Source organism: Carassius gibelio, chromosome A17 (assembly GCF_023724105.1).
Source record: "Carassius gibelio isolate Cgi1373 ecotype wild population from Czech Republic chromosome A17, carGib1.2-hapl.c, whole genome shotgun sequence".
In the NCBI taxonomy this organism is placed as follows: domain Eukaryota; kingdom Metazoa; phylum Chordata; class Actinopteri; order Cypriniformes; family Cyprinidae; genus Carassius; species Carassius gibelio.
The window spans coordinates 24,067,927-24,082,628 of record NC_068387.1 but is presented as its reverse complement, the minus strand read 5'-3'; the positions used below and the strand labels follow the sequence as shown (position 1 = coordinate 24,082,628).

The window sequence follows — 14,702 nt, the reverse complement described above, 5'->3', positions numbered from 1 at the left end:
ATTTATTTAAAGGCTTATTTGCATATTTTCTGTTAATTTAACATTGCTTGTCTTTACATTTACATTTTATTTTAATTCCACACATTCTTTTAATTTCATATTGCTTTTCTTTAACAGTTTTCTTTTCATTTCACATAACTTTTCTTTTACTCTTTTAGTGAGTTGTACCAATTTGTTGCAGACTTTGCATTCTTTAAAAAAGTAAATTCGCTGTCCCATTTATAACGGTATTTACACATGGGTTTTGGTTTTTTGGCAGGTGTGCCTTCACTCTCTATTGTAGCATCCATCATCCGTCTCTGTTTTTTCTTTTGTTGTTGTTGTTTTTCCCACGTTATAACTCATGTCATCTGACCTCACACACCCCTCGCGACAGGCTACTACAGGTGGGAGTTATCGCGAGACTAGTGACAGAGCTCAGATTGGGAATGTTTTTATTATTATTATTATTATTTTATTAATAACGCAGGTAAAAAAAATAAATAAATAAAAATACGGGAGATTTACGGGAAAATACTAATACGGGAGGACGGCGGGAAAGAAGGGTAAAATTCGTGACTTTCCCGGCCAAAACGGGATACTTGACAGGTATGATATATATATATATATATATATATATATATATATATATATATATATATATATATATATATATATATATATATATATATATATATATATATATATATATATATATATATATATATATATATATATATATATATGTATGTCTATATAGTTTTTTTATTGTTGATTTTAATTATTGGTTTTAGTTTAATTAGCTTCAGTTATTTTAGTATTTCAGTAGAAATGTTGCCGTTAGATGAAATTAAATAAGTTTAAGTATTTATTTTGTATTTTTGTAATTTTTTAAGGTTTTAGTTAATTATAATAACCCTGATTCCCATAAGAAACTAAAATTATGAAGAAGAAAATGGAATTATTTCACAGCAAAAGAGACCCTAATATTTACCTAATGCTTAATATAATTTATTTAATAATTACTAACATATGCATTCAGAGTTATTTCTATATGTAAGTTTTTCCTAATACATAGTCTACGACAAAATTGATACTTAAAATAATTTTTTTTTTTTATTATTATACAATATATTGCATTCATGAAAAAAAAACGAATTTGTGACACTGCAAAGCTGTTGAGTTATAGACAGACAAAAGGACACTGTCCTCTGCTGGTTAAAACAGATAATACACACTTGCTTGTATGTAACAAGGGCTAAATGAAATACTTTTAGGTTGCACCCAAAAAAACATTAATCAAGCCAGTACGTAATTTAGAAGCCGCAATCAACGCATTATTTTTTTGTAGTCCACTGACAACAAAAAAGTAATCAAATTTTGTAGTTCATTGCTGAAAACTAATTACATGAAGACTTACATTTTAGTTAGTCATACAGTCAATTACATTACACATTAAAGGTAATATAATATGATTTTTTGATTAGTTTCTCATTAAATATTACATGAGGGTTTCCCAAGCTGGGGTTTGTGAAAGAAATACAGGGGTTCATAAACTGAAAAGCTAAGAATTAATTAAGAAAAGATAAAAAAAAGATATGAATCATTTAAAAATATAAATGTAAAAATAATTTTAACATAATAATAATAATAATAATTAAATATGCAACAATATTTTAAAATAAATAATTTCAAATATTTTTATTAAACTTAATAAAAATACATATAATTATTATTGTATATTATTATTATAATTGTATATGCTGCGTGTGGTCTCTAAATTTTCCATTAAATTAGAGCTAGTGGCTATAATTATTGTAGCTATTTTGAAATATATAGGAAAAAAATTTCAATAGTTTATTAGGCTATTGTTATTAACTTAAGAAATCATACAATGAATAAAAAGTAACTGTAATCTGATTGAGTATTTTAAAATACTTTTACTAATCTAATAATTAATCTAATATTTTATTTTTGAAATTTGATTACGTAATATATATATATATATATATATATATATATATATATATATATATATATATATATATATATATATATATATATGTTAGTTATATATATTTTTTATCTATCTATCTATCTATCTATCTATCTATCTATCTATCTATCTATCTATCTATCTATCTATCTATCTATCTATCTATCTATCTATCTATCTATCTATCTAATCTTTATATATAATCCTTTAAATAATCACATTCAATAGGCTATATAAAAATGTCTTGTATTAATATAACGTAAAATATCACGTAAATACAAAATCTAATTATTTTAGAAAATAAATCTAACTATTTTAGTTTAAAATACCGTAAAAAAATTTTATTTATAAACTATATAAAATATAATATTTAAATATATTATAAATCTAATATCATTCTAATATAAATCGACGGTTGTGGATATTTATTCCATTATATAACCCATATATTTTAAAGTGTAACATATATATTAATGTGTTTAAAAGTATAAGTAGTATTATAATAAGAAAAAACACTGTAAAACTTTTAGAGCATTTCAAAATTTTTTCACTCCTTTCTAGAAAGAAGCGCCGCTGACGTCACGTGTTCTTCCGGGTGAGAGATACAGTAAGTTTGGAGTGATCACTGACAGGCTTTATAGACTTTCATCAGAGAACAGCGTTGGGTTTTAATCATTTTTAGTCATCTAAGAGTCATCGAGTGTTCTGACATATCTCTGCATGTGACACACATATCGATGTTTAAGATATAACGGCGAAAAATGTAATGGAAAGAAAGCAACATGGTCTGCCGTGTAACGTCAGAATAACAGATGTACGATCAGTCACGGTCTGTAAGTAAAGGAGTCAGTGATTGTGTGTTTTGAACGTCGTTTCCTTGAGCTTCTGGATGGATGAATGTGGTGAATATGAGCTCTCAGGATAAGAAGACCGATTCAGATCCCAAACATGAGGAGGATCAGAGCAACACAGCATCTGAAGACAACAAACAGGTCTGATACCGCAGCATTTCACACTGAACTGATGCACCAATCATGTGTTTATGTTGCTTTGTATTAGGCATATGCCAGAATAACATTTTGTTCCTCATGTGCTTCTTACGCGTGCTTGTCTACATCAGAGCACACTCTTTTAAGCAGCATACAGCAGTGTTGTGCATTTTGACCAGTTGATGGGAATAGTATACTTAAAATGCATTCCAAATTCGGAATAATTTGTAATATATAATAATTCACTGTATTTATTTATAATCACGGTATAACAATATCGTGCATATTCATTACCATGATATATCGCATAACCGAATACTGGCACACTGGAACTGAAATGTGGCTGGGTTTTGTTCTACAATCTGAATGTTGATGGTGACAAAATATTTGTGATTTTAGGTTATTTGTCTGGGCAACAATGAAGTGAAGAGTCGTGCGGTGGTGAAGTACTCGGCCGCTCCGCCGTCCTCCACATATGCGTTACTACAGGAGAAGACTGACCTCAAGCTGCCCCCAGCAAACTGGCTGCGGGAAAATACTCAGCTGGGCACTGCCGGGACCACCGTACTCGGATCCAGCAGGAAAAGCAAACCCTTCTCCAGGTATCTCTATTATTTCACATTCATATTTATGTAGAGTGACTTGTGTTCCATTTCCTTGGCTTTCCTTGGTAATCAAACCCATGACCTTGGCATCTACTGCTTGAGCTTCAGGAAAAAGCTCACTTTACGTTTAATCTGAGGTTTCCTGTATTACATTTCAAATGTATTACATTTTACATTGCGTTTAAAGGGTTAGTTGACCCAAAAATGAAAATTCTGTCATTAATAACTCACTCTCATGTCAAACCCGTAAGACCTCGGTTCATCTTCAGAACACAGTTTAAGATATTTCAGATTTAGTCTGAGAGCTCTCTGTCCCTCCATTGAAGCTGTGTGTACGGTCTACTGTCCATGTCCAGAAAGGTAAGAGAAACATCATAAAAGTAGTCCATGAGACATCAGAGTGTCAGTTAGAATATTTTGAAGCATCGAAAATACATTTTGGCCCAAAAATAGCAAAAACTACGACTTTATTCAGCATTGTCTTCTCTTCCGGGTCTGTTTTGAGCGCGTTTACAACACTGCAGTGACGCTGCTGACGTGTTATCTTTGTTATTGGGCGCACCGGAGAACACGTCACTTGTGAACGCACTCACAACAGACCTGGAAGAGAAGACAATGCTCACGGGTTTGGAACGACATGAGGTTGAGTCATTAATGACATCATTTTCATTTCTGGGTGAACTAACCCTTTAATGTAAATGTACATATTTAGATGGCAGTGAAGCTGATCTTTCCATGTATTCTTGTGTTTTTGTGCACTTTAGTTTTGGGATGGCGTACGACTTCATCGATTCTATAGGGGATGATGTTGATGTTGTTTCTGATTCAGAGGTGGGTCTGTTGTTTTGTGACAAATAATTAAAATCAAATGGCTTTCTAGAATACTTGGTTCTGATCGGCTGATCACGGCACTCTGCTGTCATATATTTTAGTAAAAGAGAAATTATTATATAAGTGAACATTATATTTACATTTACATCATAAAAAATAATAATAATACCATTATTTAGCAAAGAAGTATTGAATTGTTCAAAAGTGACAGTAAAGACATCAAACAGTAAATGCTGTTCTTTTGTTAATATTAAGCAGCACAGCTGTTTTCAACATTGATGATAATAATAAGAAGAAATGTCATTCATATTAGAATGATATTTGAAGGATCATGTGACACTGGCGACTGGAGTAATGATAATAAATTAATGTAGAAAACAGATATATTAAGTTGTAATGATATTTCACAATATTACTGTTCTGACTGATTTTTAAGTCAAATAATTGCTTGCTTGCTAAGAGACTGGTTTCACAGACAGGGCTTCGATTAAGTGTGCACATTCAGACAGTACAATGGCACAGACATATTTTAAGTTTCTTTCAGGTAAAGCAGCCAAGACATGCATTTTAGTCTGGGACTAGTCTTAAGTCTCGTCTATGAAGCCGGGGGCTTACATTGGAATGGTTTATTTATTACTTTCTTGTTTATTCTCCATTTAAACAGAACATCAAGAAGCTGCTGAAGATCCCCTACAGTAAGTCTCATGTCAGCATGGCTGTTCACAGAGTCGGCAGCACGCTGCTGCTAGATGAACTGGACATTCAGGAACTATTCATGAGGTCGTCACAGGTACCCGGTTTTGTATTTTGTTAAGGAACCCATAATGCATCTCCATTTAACCTTCTAGTGGCTATTCCCCAAACCTACAAACAAAATACTGAATTACATAGCAGGAAAACCTTTATTTAGGCTGTTCAGAGTATTTTTATGTATGAAAGGAGTGTTTATGCCATTATAAAGCATTATCCTAACATTGCGACTGCCCTGTAGACTGGTGACTGGACATGGTTGAAGGAGTTTTACCAGCGTCTCATTGACCAAAAGTGGCAAAGAAAGAAGAAAAGCAAAGAACACTGGAACGAGAAGGCAATCCTCTCAAAGTTTCTGTATTACAGGTGAGAATTGACTTTACATGATTTTCATCCCATGGCGGCACAGATTTCATCATTCACCATACTCTCCTGTGTTTCAGTATTAACAGTGATGGGACTGCAGTGCCCGTGCCGTCAGATACAGAGCAGGCGGCAGAGGAGGATTGTGGGACGGCGGCTGAAGGGCCGTCTTGGCCTGCCACCTTCAACAATTCCACCACTGAAGCGGAGGAGTCTGCGATACCCAAGGAGGTGCGTCCAGCCGTTCCTCTACCGTCATGTGCTCTCAGTGTTTTTAAAACGCTGAATCATCTTGTCCACTCATCTTTCTCAGGAGCAGGTGGACACATACGCTTTAGGTCACGTGTCTTCAGTTCCCAAAGAGCAGAATCTGCCCACATTGTTCAATGAAGGAGAAAACAGTCAGGTAATTCCATTATAAAACAGAACCACACTGTACATCACAATACAAGCGTATTTGTATTTTGTTATCTTTGTGACAGTCTCAGGATTTGAGGAACGACTTTGTCCGGAATATTCTATGGACATTTGAGGACATCCACATGCTTGTGGGATCTAATATGCCCATTTTTGGAGGCGGTCGATACCCAGCAGTCAGTCTACGACTCAGGTTAGAGCTGTACATTATTTGGATATATATATTTATCTGGTTATGAATGCAACAAGAATGCATATATTGATCTAAAGTGACATATATAGTATTACCAAAAAAAAATAAAAATCTAAATAATGCTGTTACTTACTATTCCTCAAAGAAACCAGTACGTTTTTTTTTGTTTATCAGTTTCCACAAAAATTATAAAGCATCACAACTGTTTTCAGCATTGATAATTAAAATCTATATTTCCAAACTTTTGAATGGCAATGCATATTCTGTACTCTACTATAAATAACCCATAGATATTTATTTTAAATACTACACTTTTTTTTCTTAACAGAGACAACAACAAACCAATCAACGTTCTCACAGGAATTGATTACTGGCTGGATAATTTGATGTGTAACGTACCGGAGCTGGTCATGTGCTTTCACGTCAATGGCATTGTGCAGGTAAGACCATTTGGTGATTATTTAATAGGTTTGTACGCGTTGATGTACTATAATATTCAAATTCCTTATAACTCTCATCTCATTTGCAGAAATATGAAATGATCAAGACGGAGGACATCCCGGATTTGGAGAACTCCACGTTCTCGACGCGGGTTGTGAAAGACATCGCACAGAATATCCTGTCATTCCTGAAATCCAACTGTACCAAAGAAGGACACACGTACTGGCTCTTCAAAGGTGGGCGGATGACGCTCTTTAGTTTGCTTTTTAAACTGTTTCATCTAAAGTCACTTCTTAAATCACTTATGTCTGTCTGTTTTGTTCATCTAGCTAGTGGAAGTGACATCGTGAAGCTGTATGACCTCACTACTCTGTGTGAGGAGGCGGCGGAGGAGAAATGCCAGAATCCCTTCACACTTCCTGTAGCAGTGCTTCTCTACAAGTATGATTCACATTCATAACTACCTTTCTCATATTCTGTTGCCTGAGTTTCCCAGTTAGCATTAGAAACAAATCTATTTGATGTTTTGCATGACAGAGTGGCCAGCAACATGATTCTAAAGAAGAGCCAAAACAGGAAGAACTATGGGATCATCAGAACGCTGTTGCTCAACTGTATTAAACTGCTGGATGAGGAGCGCCATCCACAGGTGAGTAGCTTTATTACATTGGTTTGATTTCCTGAGCTGATGCATGATTTCTGATGTTTCCTTCTTGTTTGCTGCTCTAGATCATCGCTTCTGCTCACTACATGCTGGCAGAGCTGTTTCAGCTGGATGACGTGAGTGAGGACGAGGGGAACGGGGAGTCACTGAGGGGCGGGGGATCTGAAGACAGCTACAGCGATGAAGAGGAGGAGGAAGAGGAAGACGAGAGCTCATACAGCACCTCCTCTGAGCCACAGGATGACTCCAAAGCTGTGGCCATCATCAAGTCTGTCGGGGAGCTGTCAGTTCCAGAGAAATACAAGAGCACACATCAGATCAGAGTACGAGATCGAGTTAAAGATTGATTTTTTTTTTTATTGCACATAAATGTTATTGAATATATGCTGCCTGATGTATAGTAGAAGATACAATGGTCTATTTGGATGTTTGTAAATGTACTTTTTTCCACAATGCATGAATTTGCACAATAAATCTACATTGTTATGTTACCAGTGTATAATATTAAAAGCATTATGTTGCCTTCCAGCCTAACTGTGCATTTCCGGTGTCACAAGACAAGGAGGAGAAGTGCCGACTGGTTCTCAGCTACGTTCTGAAGGTAAGAGAACAAGATTACTATTTGTTTTGATATTATTGTATTATAGTGTTCATCGTCTGGTTGACTACATCTTCTATCAATTTTTCCGAAAATGTCTGCCATATGCACATAAACTGACATATATTATAGAAACTTGATTTTCTGTAATGGTTTGTATCGTAAAAAGCGCTATACAAATAAACTTGAATTGAATTATTGTTCAAGTGCATTGTTTTTCTTAGTTTGTTCTGTGGACTGTGAAATAAGCATTCTTTGTTTACCAACCATAATTGTAGTCAAGCACCTTCTATCTATCAGTCTTTCCATCCATCGATCCATCCATCCATCTGTCTATTTGTCCATCCATTCCTCCATCCATTAATAGTTCTATCTTATCCATTCATTTTTCCATCCAACCGCCATTCCATCTTGTCCATCCATCCATCCATCCATCCGTCCACCATTCTATCTCTCATCCATCCATCCATCCATCCATCCATCCATCCACGCATTCATCGTTCTATCTTATCCATCTATCATCATTCTATCTTATCCAGCCATTCTTCCATCCATCCACTGTTCTATCTCATCCATCCATTCATCTATCCATTCTTTCATCCATACTTTCATCCATGCATTCATCATTCTATCTTATCCATCTATCCATCATTCTATCTTATCCATCCATTCTTCCATCCATCTTCTGTTCCATCTTGTCCAATCGTCAATCCCTCCATTCGTCAATCCATCCATCGTTCTTTTGTCTGTCCATCCATCCATCCATCCATCCATTATTCTGTCTTGTCCATCCATCCATCAATCCATCCCTTTAAAAACACTAAAGCAAAACTTCACCTGTGTGTGTAGGGTTTAAAAGCGGTGGAGAGCAGCATAAAGAAAGAGAGTGATCTTCCAGCAGCTGACCCCAGCACACCTATCCCTCTAAAATATGAGGAGCGGAGTCAGAACGGAGCCAGAGATGTGGAGCAAGAGATCGCTCTGCTGCTGGACAGAGGTCAGTCATCCTATCCATTCAGTCCCTCAGAAACTGATTTCTCTTCCACTGTTTGATCATTTACGGTGTTCCTCTTCATCTTGGGATTCACAGTGGGTCCGTGTAACGAGGAGCTGAAGGTGCCGACACGCTCTGGGATGTTACCTGGCACATGGCAGCACCGCATGAAACTGCAGCTGTTCCTGAAAGCGTCAAAAGCATACTATGTTTTGTCAGATGCTGCAACCAACCTGCTGAAGTACGGACGGGCCCTGCGCTATATCAAACTGTCTCTGCAGTGCCACGGTAAGAGCAAGCAGCTCAGTGTTGTCAGAAAAGACATGCAGTGCTGTTCAAAAGTTTGGGGTCAGTATGATTTTTTACAGAAATTAACAAAATATGAAGCAGCACAACTGTTTTCAACATTGATAATGAGAATTGTTTCTTAAGTAGCAAATCAGCACATTAGAATGATTTCTGAAGGATCATGTGACACCGAAGAATGGAGTAATGATGCTGAAAATTCAGCTTTGCATCACAGGAATAAAATTTATTTTAAAATGCATTCAAATAGAAAACAGTTATTTCAAATTGTAATAATATTTCACAATATTAATGTTCTTAGAAGCTTTGGTGAGCATAAGCGAATTCTCTCAGGAACTTTTAAACATCTTTTAAACAACAACCTCAAACTTTTGAAGAGTAGTGAATATTCTACACATGTGCATGTTTGTATTAAACCAGTAATTTAAAAATATATATATTAGAGAATCTTAATTAAGCATCTTATTTGGAGCTAATCTGTACAAACTTGAACGTTATGTGCTTTCTCTCTCTTCCTATAGATGCGTATTGCTCCATAAATGGCGGTCTCCACCCACAGGTGCTTCTGTTCCACTGCCAGTGTCTATCTCTGTGTGGAGATGTTCAGCTCATGTTGGCCCAGAATGCCTCAAACAGAGCAGCGTATCTGGAGGAATACAACTACCAGACTAAAGATGACCAGGAGATCCTCCACTGCCTGCACCGCGAGAGCTCCTGCCAAGGTCTAAGTGCTTGATCACACACTCTTTTACTGAAGTGATCATAAAATGGTTTGATGAGATTTCACTGCTCTTAGGAGATGAATTGGATACTAAAACTCGTCGAAGAGACATTGTCTTATATATTGACACTTTTTTTCCTCTCTCAGCCTTTAGCATGGCCACTGATCTGGCCTTAGACCCAGAGTACCAGTTGATCGTCAGCAGCAAGTGTTACGAGGCCGCCCATGACCTTTTGACCTCAGGAGTTCTGAAGGACCAGGAACAGGAGCAACTGGGTCAAGTTCTGAAACGGCTCGGTAACATCCGCAACGAGATGGGCGTCTTCTATATGAACCAGGCCGCGGCCATGCAGGCGGAGAAACAAGGAGGTGAGGGCTTCTTGGGTTTCTATAAGACGTGGTTTATCAAATCATTTGACAAACAGTTTGAGAGTTGTTTGTGAGGTATAGCTTTTTCTGTGTCCAGTGCGCAGGAGCGTGTGCGTGGCCGAGCAGGAGCTGTGGAAGAAGAGTTTCTCATGTTTTGAGAAGGGCATGCAGGATTTCAATGCGATTTCAGACTCCGTGAACACAGCCCTGCTGCTGTGTAACATCGGTCGACTCATGCGTATCTGTGCTCAGGCTCACTGCGTCACGACATCAGAGCACAGCCGTGGCGAGTTCTCACCGGAAGAGACCCTCTACTACAACAAGGTTAGTCTCACCTACAGTCTTGGACATGAAGTGTCATTATTGTTAGATTAGGTTAGATTCGATTAGATTCAACTTTATTGCCATTGAACATGTGAGGTACAAGGCAACGAAATACAGTACAGTGCGGGAAGAAATACAGCATAACATGAGGGAGGGGAGGAGAAAAAAAAACAGCCCCCAGACTATGCTCCTTTGGGAGTACAGTGTGGGAACAGGAAAAACACCTCAGCAACAAAAGCACATAAGAAATACAGCATGAAAAACACACAACTTGCAACAGGGGAGGGGAGTGGGGGGGTGGAGGGAGGAGGTAAGCCAGCACAGGCAAGCAGCCATGGATAGTATCCATGGATAAGATTATCATATAAAGATCATTAATATATTTTTTATAATAATAATAATAAATTCTCATTTATATATTCCATGGATAAGCAGCTTGTATTAAGATTGTTGGGGAAATTATATTATCTAATTATTGTGTTAATATAATAATAATTATTCTAATAAATATTATAATACATATGTAAATTAAGACATTTTATCTACTTTTTTATCCATCTGCAAATGGGAAATAATAATAATTATTATTTATTAAATTATAAGTATTATTAAATTAAATCATATACATCATGTGTGTGTGTATATATATATATATATATATATATATATATATATATATATATATATATATATATAAATTCATTATTATAAATATAATACAAATTATTATTGTTCTCTTGTAGATGGAAAAGCAGATACAAGTGTCTTATATTAAGATTATTATTATTATTAATAATAATAATAATCATAAGAAACATATCTAATTTTTAGCCATCTGCAAATGTAAAATTATTATTTTATTATTATTATTATTAATAGTAACAATAATCATAAATAATAATATTTATTATAATTATTCTTGTAGTCGAATACAAAGTGGATACCACTGTCTTATATTAAGATTATTATTTTAAGATTGTTTAGTAATAATTTAGTATTAATAATATAAGTAGTAGAAGTATTTGCAGTTATTTCTCATTTTTATCTTACTTGGATAAAAGTGTCTTCTAAATTAATTTGTGTAAAATACCTAATCTATAATAAGACCAGAAAGAAGGTCCTTGTCATTGTAGCTGCTTCACAGTAGCAGTCTCTCTCTCTCTCTCTCTCTCTCTCTCTCTCTCTCTCTCTCTCTCTCTCTCTCTCTCTCTCCCCCTCCCTCTCTCTCTCTCCCTCTCTCCCTCTCTCTCTCTCTCTCTCTCTCCCTCTCTCTCTCTCCATCAATAGGCGATAGATTACTATCAGCGGGCGCTGAAGTCTCTGGGCTGTCGGGAGAGTCACTCAGCCGTCTGGGACTCTGTTAACTGGGAACTCTCTACAACCTATTTCACATTAGCCACACTCCTCCAGGACTACGCGCCACTGTCCCGTAAAGCACAGCAGCAGGTACACACACACACACACACACACACACACACTTTATTCTGTCTGTACAGACTGCGGAAATGATGAACTCCACTTGACATGAGCGTACCGTGTTTCAGATCGAAAGGGAAGTTACAGAGACAATGATGAAGTCCCTGAGATACTGCGACCTGCAGACGGAGTCCGCTCGCCAGCCGCTCTACCAGTACAGAGCAGCCACTATCCACCACAGACTGGCTTCAATGTACCACAGCTGCTACCGCAACCAGGTACAGCATCAAACACGTGCATCTCTACACCTTTATCTTTTTACCTTTATCTAACATGTTCCCACATGGGTCTCGTTTCTCTCTGTCAGGTTGGAGACGAGAGTGTCCGTAAGCAGCACAGAGTTCAGGCAGAGCAGCATTACAGTAAGGCTGTGCGGCTCTTCATTAGTCTGAGTGACGCCCCGTGCGAGCTGCTCCGCACGCTTCTGGAGAGAGTGGCCTTCGCTGAATTCACCATGGCAGGTGAGAAACGCACACTGCTGGGAGACTTCGATGGGACACGAGTAAACCTCTTATCGGATGTTTTGTTGTGTTTTCCAGGTCAGAACAGCAGTGCTGTGAAACTGAAAACTCTGACGGGAGCGCTAGAGATCATGTGTGAAACACGTCACGCTTTCAAACTCATTCATAAAGAGCTGCTGGAGCAACAGGAGAAGGTATATACACAGACATATAATAATAATAATAATAATATAGTTTATAAATCCCTGGATAAGTGTCTTATATTAAGATTATTTAATTAAGATTGTTAATCATTAATTATAATAATAATAATTATTATTTCTCATTTATAAGTTTGGATAACCTTGGATAAAAGTGTAATATATTAAGATTATTATATAAGAATTAATATTTATTATCATTTCTATTATTAGTAATATTAATAATAATTCATTTGTAAATCCCCTTGCATTAACCTGTAATGATTATTATATTAGTATTTTTGTATTATCAATAATCTTTATCATCATCAGTCTTATATTATGTGTCTTTTATTTTTGTTTAAGATTTAGTTTTTTATTATTCATAGTCACATTATTATTATCAACAATAATGATTTCTCATTTGTAAGTCCCTTGGACAAAAGTGTCTTATATTAATATTATTATATGAATTATTAATAATAATAGTAAATCATTGTTTCTCATTTATAAGTCTCTTGGATAAAAGTGTACTATATTAGGCTTATTATATAAAGGTTAATTTTTATTATCATTACTATTATTATTTATTATTATTATTTTATTAACAATGATGATTTCTCATTTGTAAGTCCCATAGACAAAAGTGCCTTATAATAATATTAGTATATGAATGATTATTATTATTTATAATAATAATTATAAAAAATAAAAAAAATAAAAGCAGTTGTTCTCTATAAATACATTGTTCTCTTTGTTAAATGGTCAGTGTTGTTAAATGTTGACAGATGTTGACACCAGAAGACTCAGACAAACCTGAAGAGCTTCACTCAGATAGTTCTTCTTCCTCTGAGCTCGACACAGAAGAGGTTGTGAAGTTAATCGGCATCTTTGAGCCCAGTTTCTCCTTCCTGCTGTTGCAACTGATTAAACTCAGCACTGCAAGCAAACGCAAAGTCAGGTGAGAGAAGCAAAAATATACATACTTCAGCTGTATACCTCAGTACCTTATTCCATATGAACTCAGGTTGTGCTACAGATCAGTGTTATTTTGGTATATATTCATGTTTTTAATCAGTTTTTAGTTTTACATTTTTCTTTTTAATTTAAATTTCAGTAATTTTGTTGTGTTTGAGTCAATGCAATGCAATGTTTGTTTTTTTTTACATCAAAATAAAATTTTCCCCCTCATTTTTTAATTCATGTTAACGTTTGATTGGTTTCACCTATCTTTTTTTTAAATGGTTTTAGTTACATATCCAATCATATTGAAGCAAATGTCATTATAGTTTTTGATTATGTGGTGATTTTGTGTTTTCATAAGCAGTGGTAAAGAAGAGGAGCAGGTGAAGATCTACAAGAGCGTATATTCTCGCTTCCTGCGGGCCGAAAAGTCTGTCCCGCTCATCCAGAGGGTTTCCCTTTTCATGGAGCTGCTGGATCAGCTAAAAACACCAACAGGAAGTGATGAAGCAAGATCATCATCATCTTGAGACTTCTAAGTGACATCATTAATGCCAAGCATGCAACAGTTTAGAGTCTAAAAATCAATCTTGATAGTTTTGGAAAGTGACTTGGAAATGAAAACACAACCCTCACCAGCAGTGCCTTTCTTATACTCACACTGTGCTGGATTTCCTACAAGAGTTTGGTTGATAATTATGGTAATAAATCCAAACTCTACGGTTGTTTGTATAGCAGATATTTATTGCTAATGAGAGAAGATGTACAAAATGTGAACCTTTGGGTTTTTTTTAACCACCCTTACAGGCTTTTCTCTTTCTGGTGCATAAATAAGCTTGTGAATTGTATAAAAACAAATGCAGGTTTTCAATAGAAATGTGCAATAATGTTTAAAGGTCAGTGCAACAGGGGTGATTATACAGATACTGTGTTGTGATCATTTGTAATTGCTTGGCTTTTAAATCTTGAATAAAGTTCAAACTGTTCAAAGTAATTGTCATGTATTTGTTTTGCTTTTTTCTTCAAAACTTAAACACTAGTTTAAAGTTATATGACATGCGCTGACATGTATTTCAGCCTTAT

The 14,702-nt window shown here is 35.6% G+C and overlaps 1 protein-coding gene across 3 annotated transcripts; it reads left to right on the top strand.

Annotated features, from left to right (window-relative positions):
• The first annotated feature begins 2,553 nt into the window (after positions 1-2,553).
• Positions 2,554-14,613, top strand: edrf1 (erythroid differentiation regulatory factor 1). 3 transcript variants are annotated; one of them, XM_052530574.1, is made up of 25 exons: positions 2,554-2,967; positions 3,364-3,566; positions 4,334-4,400; positions 5,065-5,190; positions 5,392-5,516; positions 5,594-5,744; positions 5,833-5,919; positions 5,996-6,123; positions 6,452-6,563; positions 6,653-6,800; positions 6,894-7,005; positions 7,102-7,213; positions 7,294-7,551; positions 7,758-7,829; positions 8,676-8,823; positions 8,917-9,108; positions 9,648-9,848; positions 9,995-10,216; positions 10,314-10,540; positions 11,828-11,986; positions 12,085-12,234; positions 12,324-12,477; positions 12,556-12,671; positions 13,445-13,617; positions 13,981-14,613. In XM_052530574.1, the coding sequence occupies exons 1-25, from the start codon at positions 2,869-2,871 to the stop codon at positions 14,147-14,149; spliced, it is 3,711 nt and encodes a 1,236-aa protein (XP_052386534.1). In that variant the 5' UTR covers positions 2,554-2,868; the 3' UTR covers positions 14,150-14,613. The 3 variants fall into 3 exon arrangements, with proteins under 3 accessions (XP_052386534.1, XP_052386533.1, XP_052386532.1); XM_052530573.1 differs by having other exon boundaries at positions 5,827-5,919; positions 13,984-14,613; XM_052530572.1 differs by having other exon boundaries at positions 5,827-5,919.
• The last annotated feature ends 89 nt before the right edge of the window (positions 14,614-14,702 follow it).

What these genes read in the sequence shown, in the direction of transcription:
- edrf1 (XM_052530572.1), top strand. Translation starts at nt 2,869, where the DNA reads ATGAATGTGGTGAATATGAGCTCTCAGGATAAGAAGACCGATTCAGAT. An exon ending in AAAAGCAAACCCTTCTCCAG is followed by an intron (nt 3,567 to 4,333) that starts GTATCTCTATTA and finishes TGTGCACTTTAG; the next exon opens with TTTTGGGATGGCGTACGACT. An exon ending in GCAGGCGGAGAAACAAGGAG is followed by an intron (nt 10,217 to 10,313) that starts GTGAGGGCTTCT and finishes TTCTGTGTCCAG; the next exon opens with TGCGCAGGAGCGTGTGCGTG.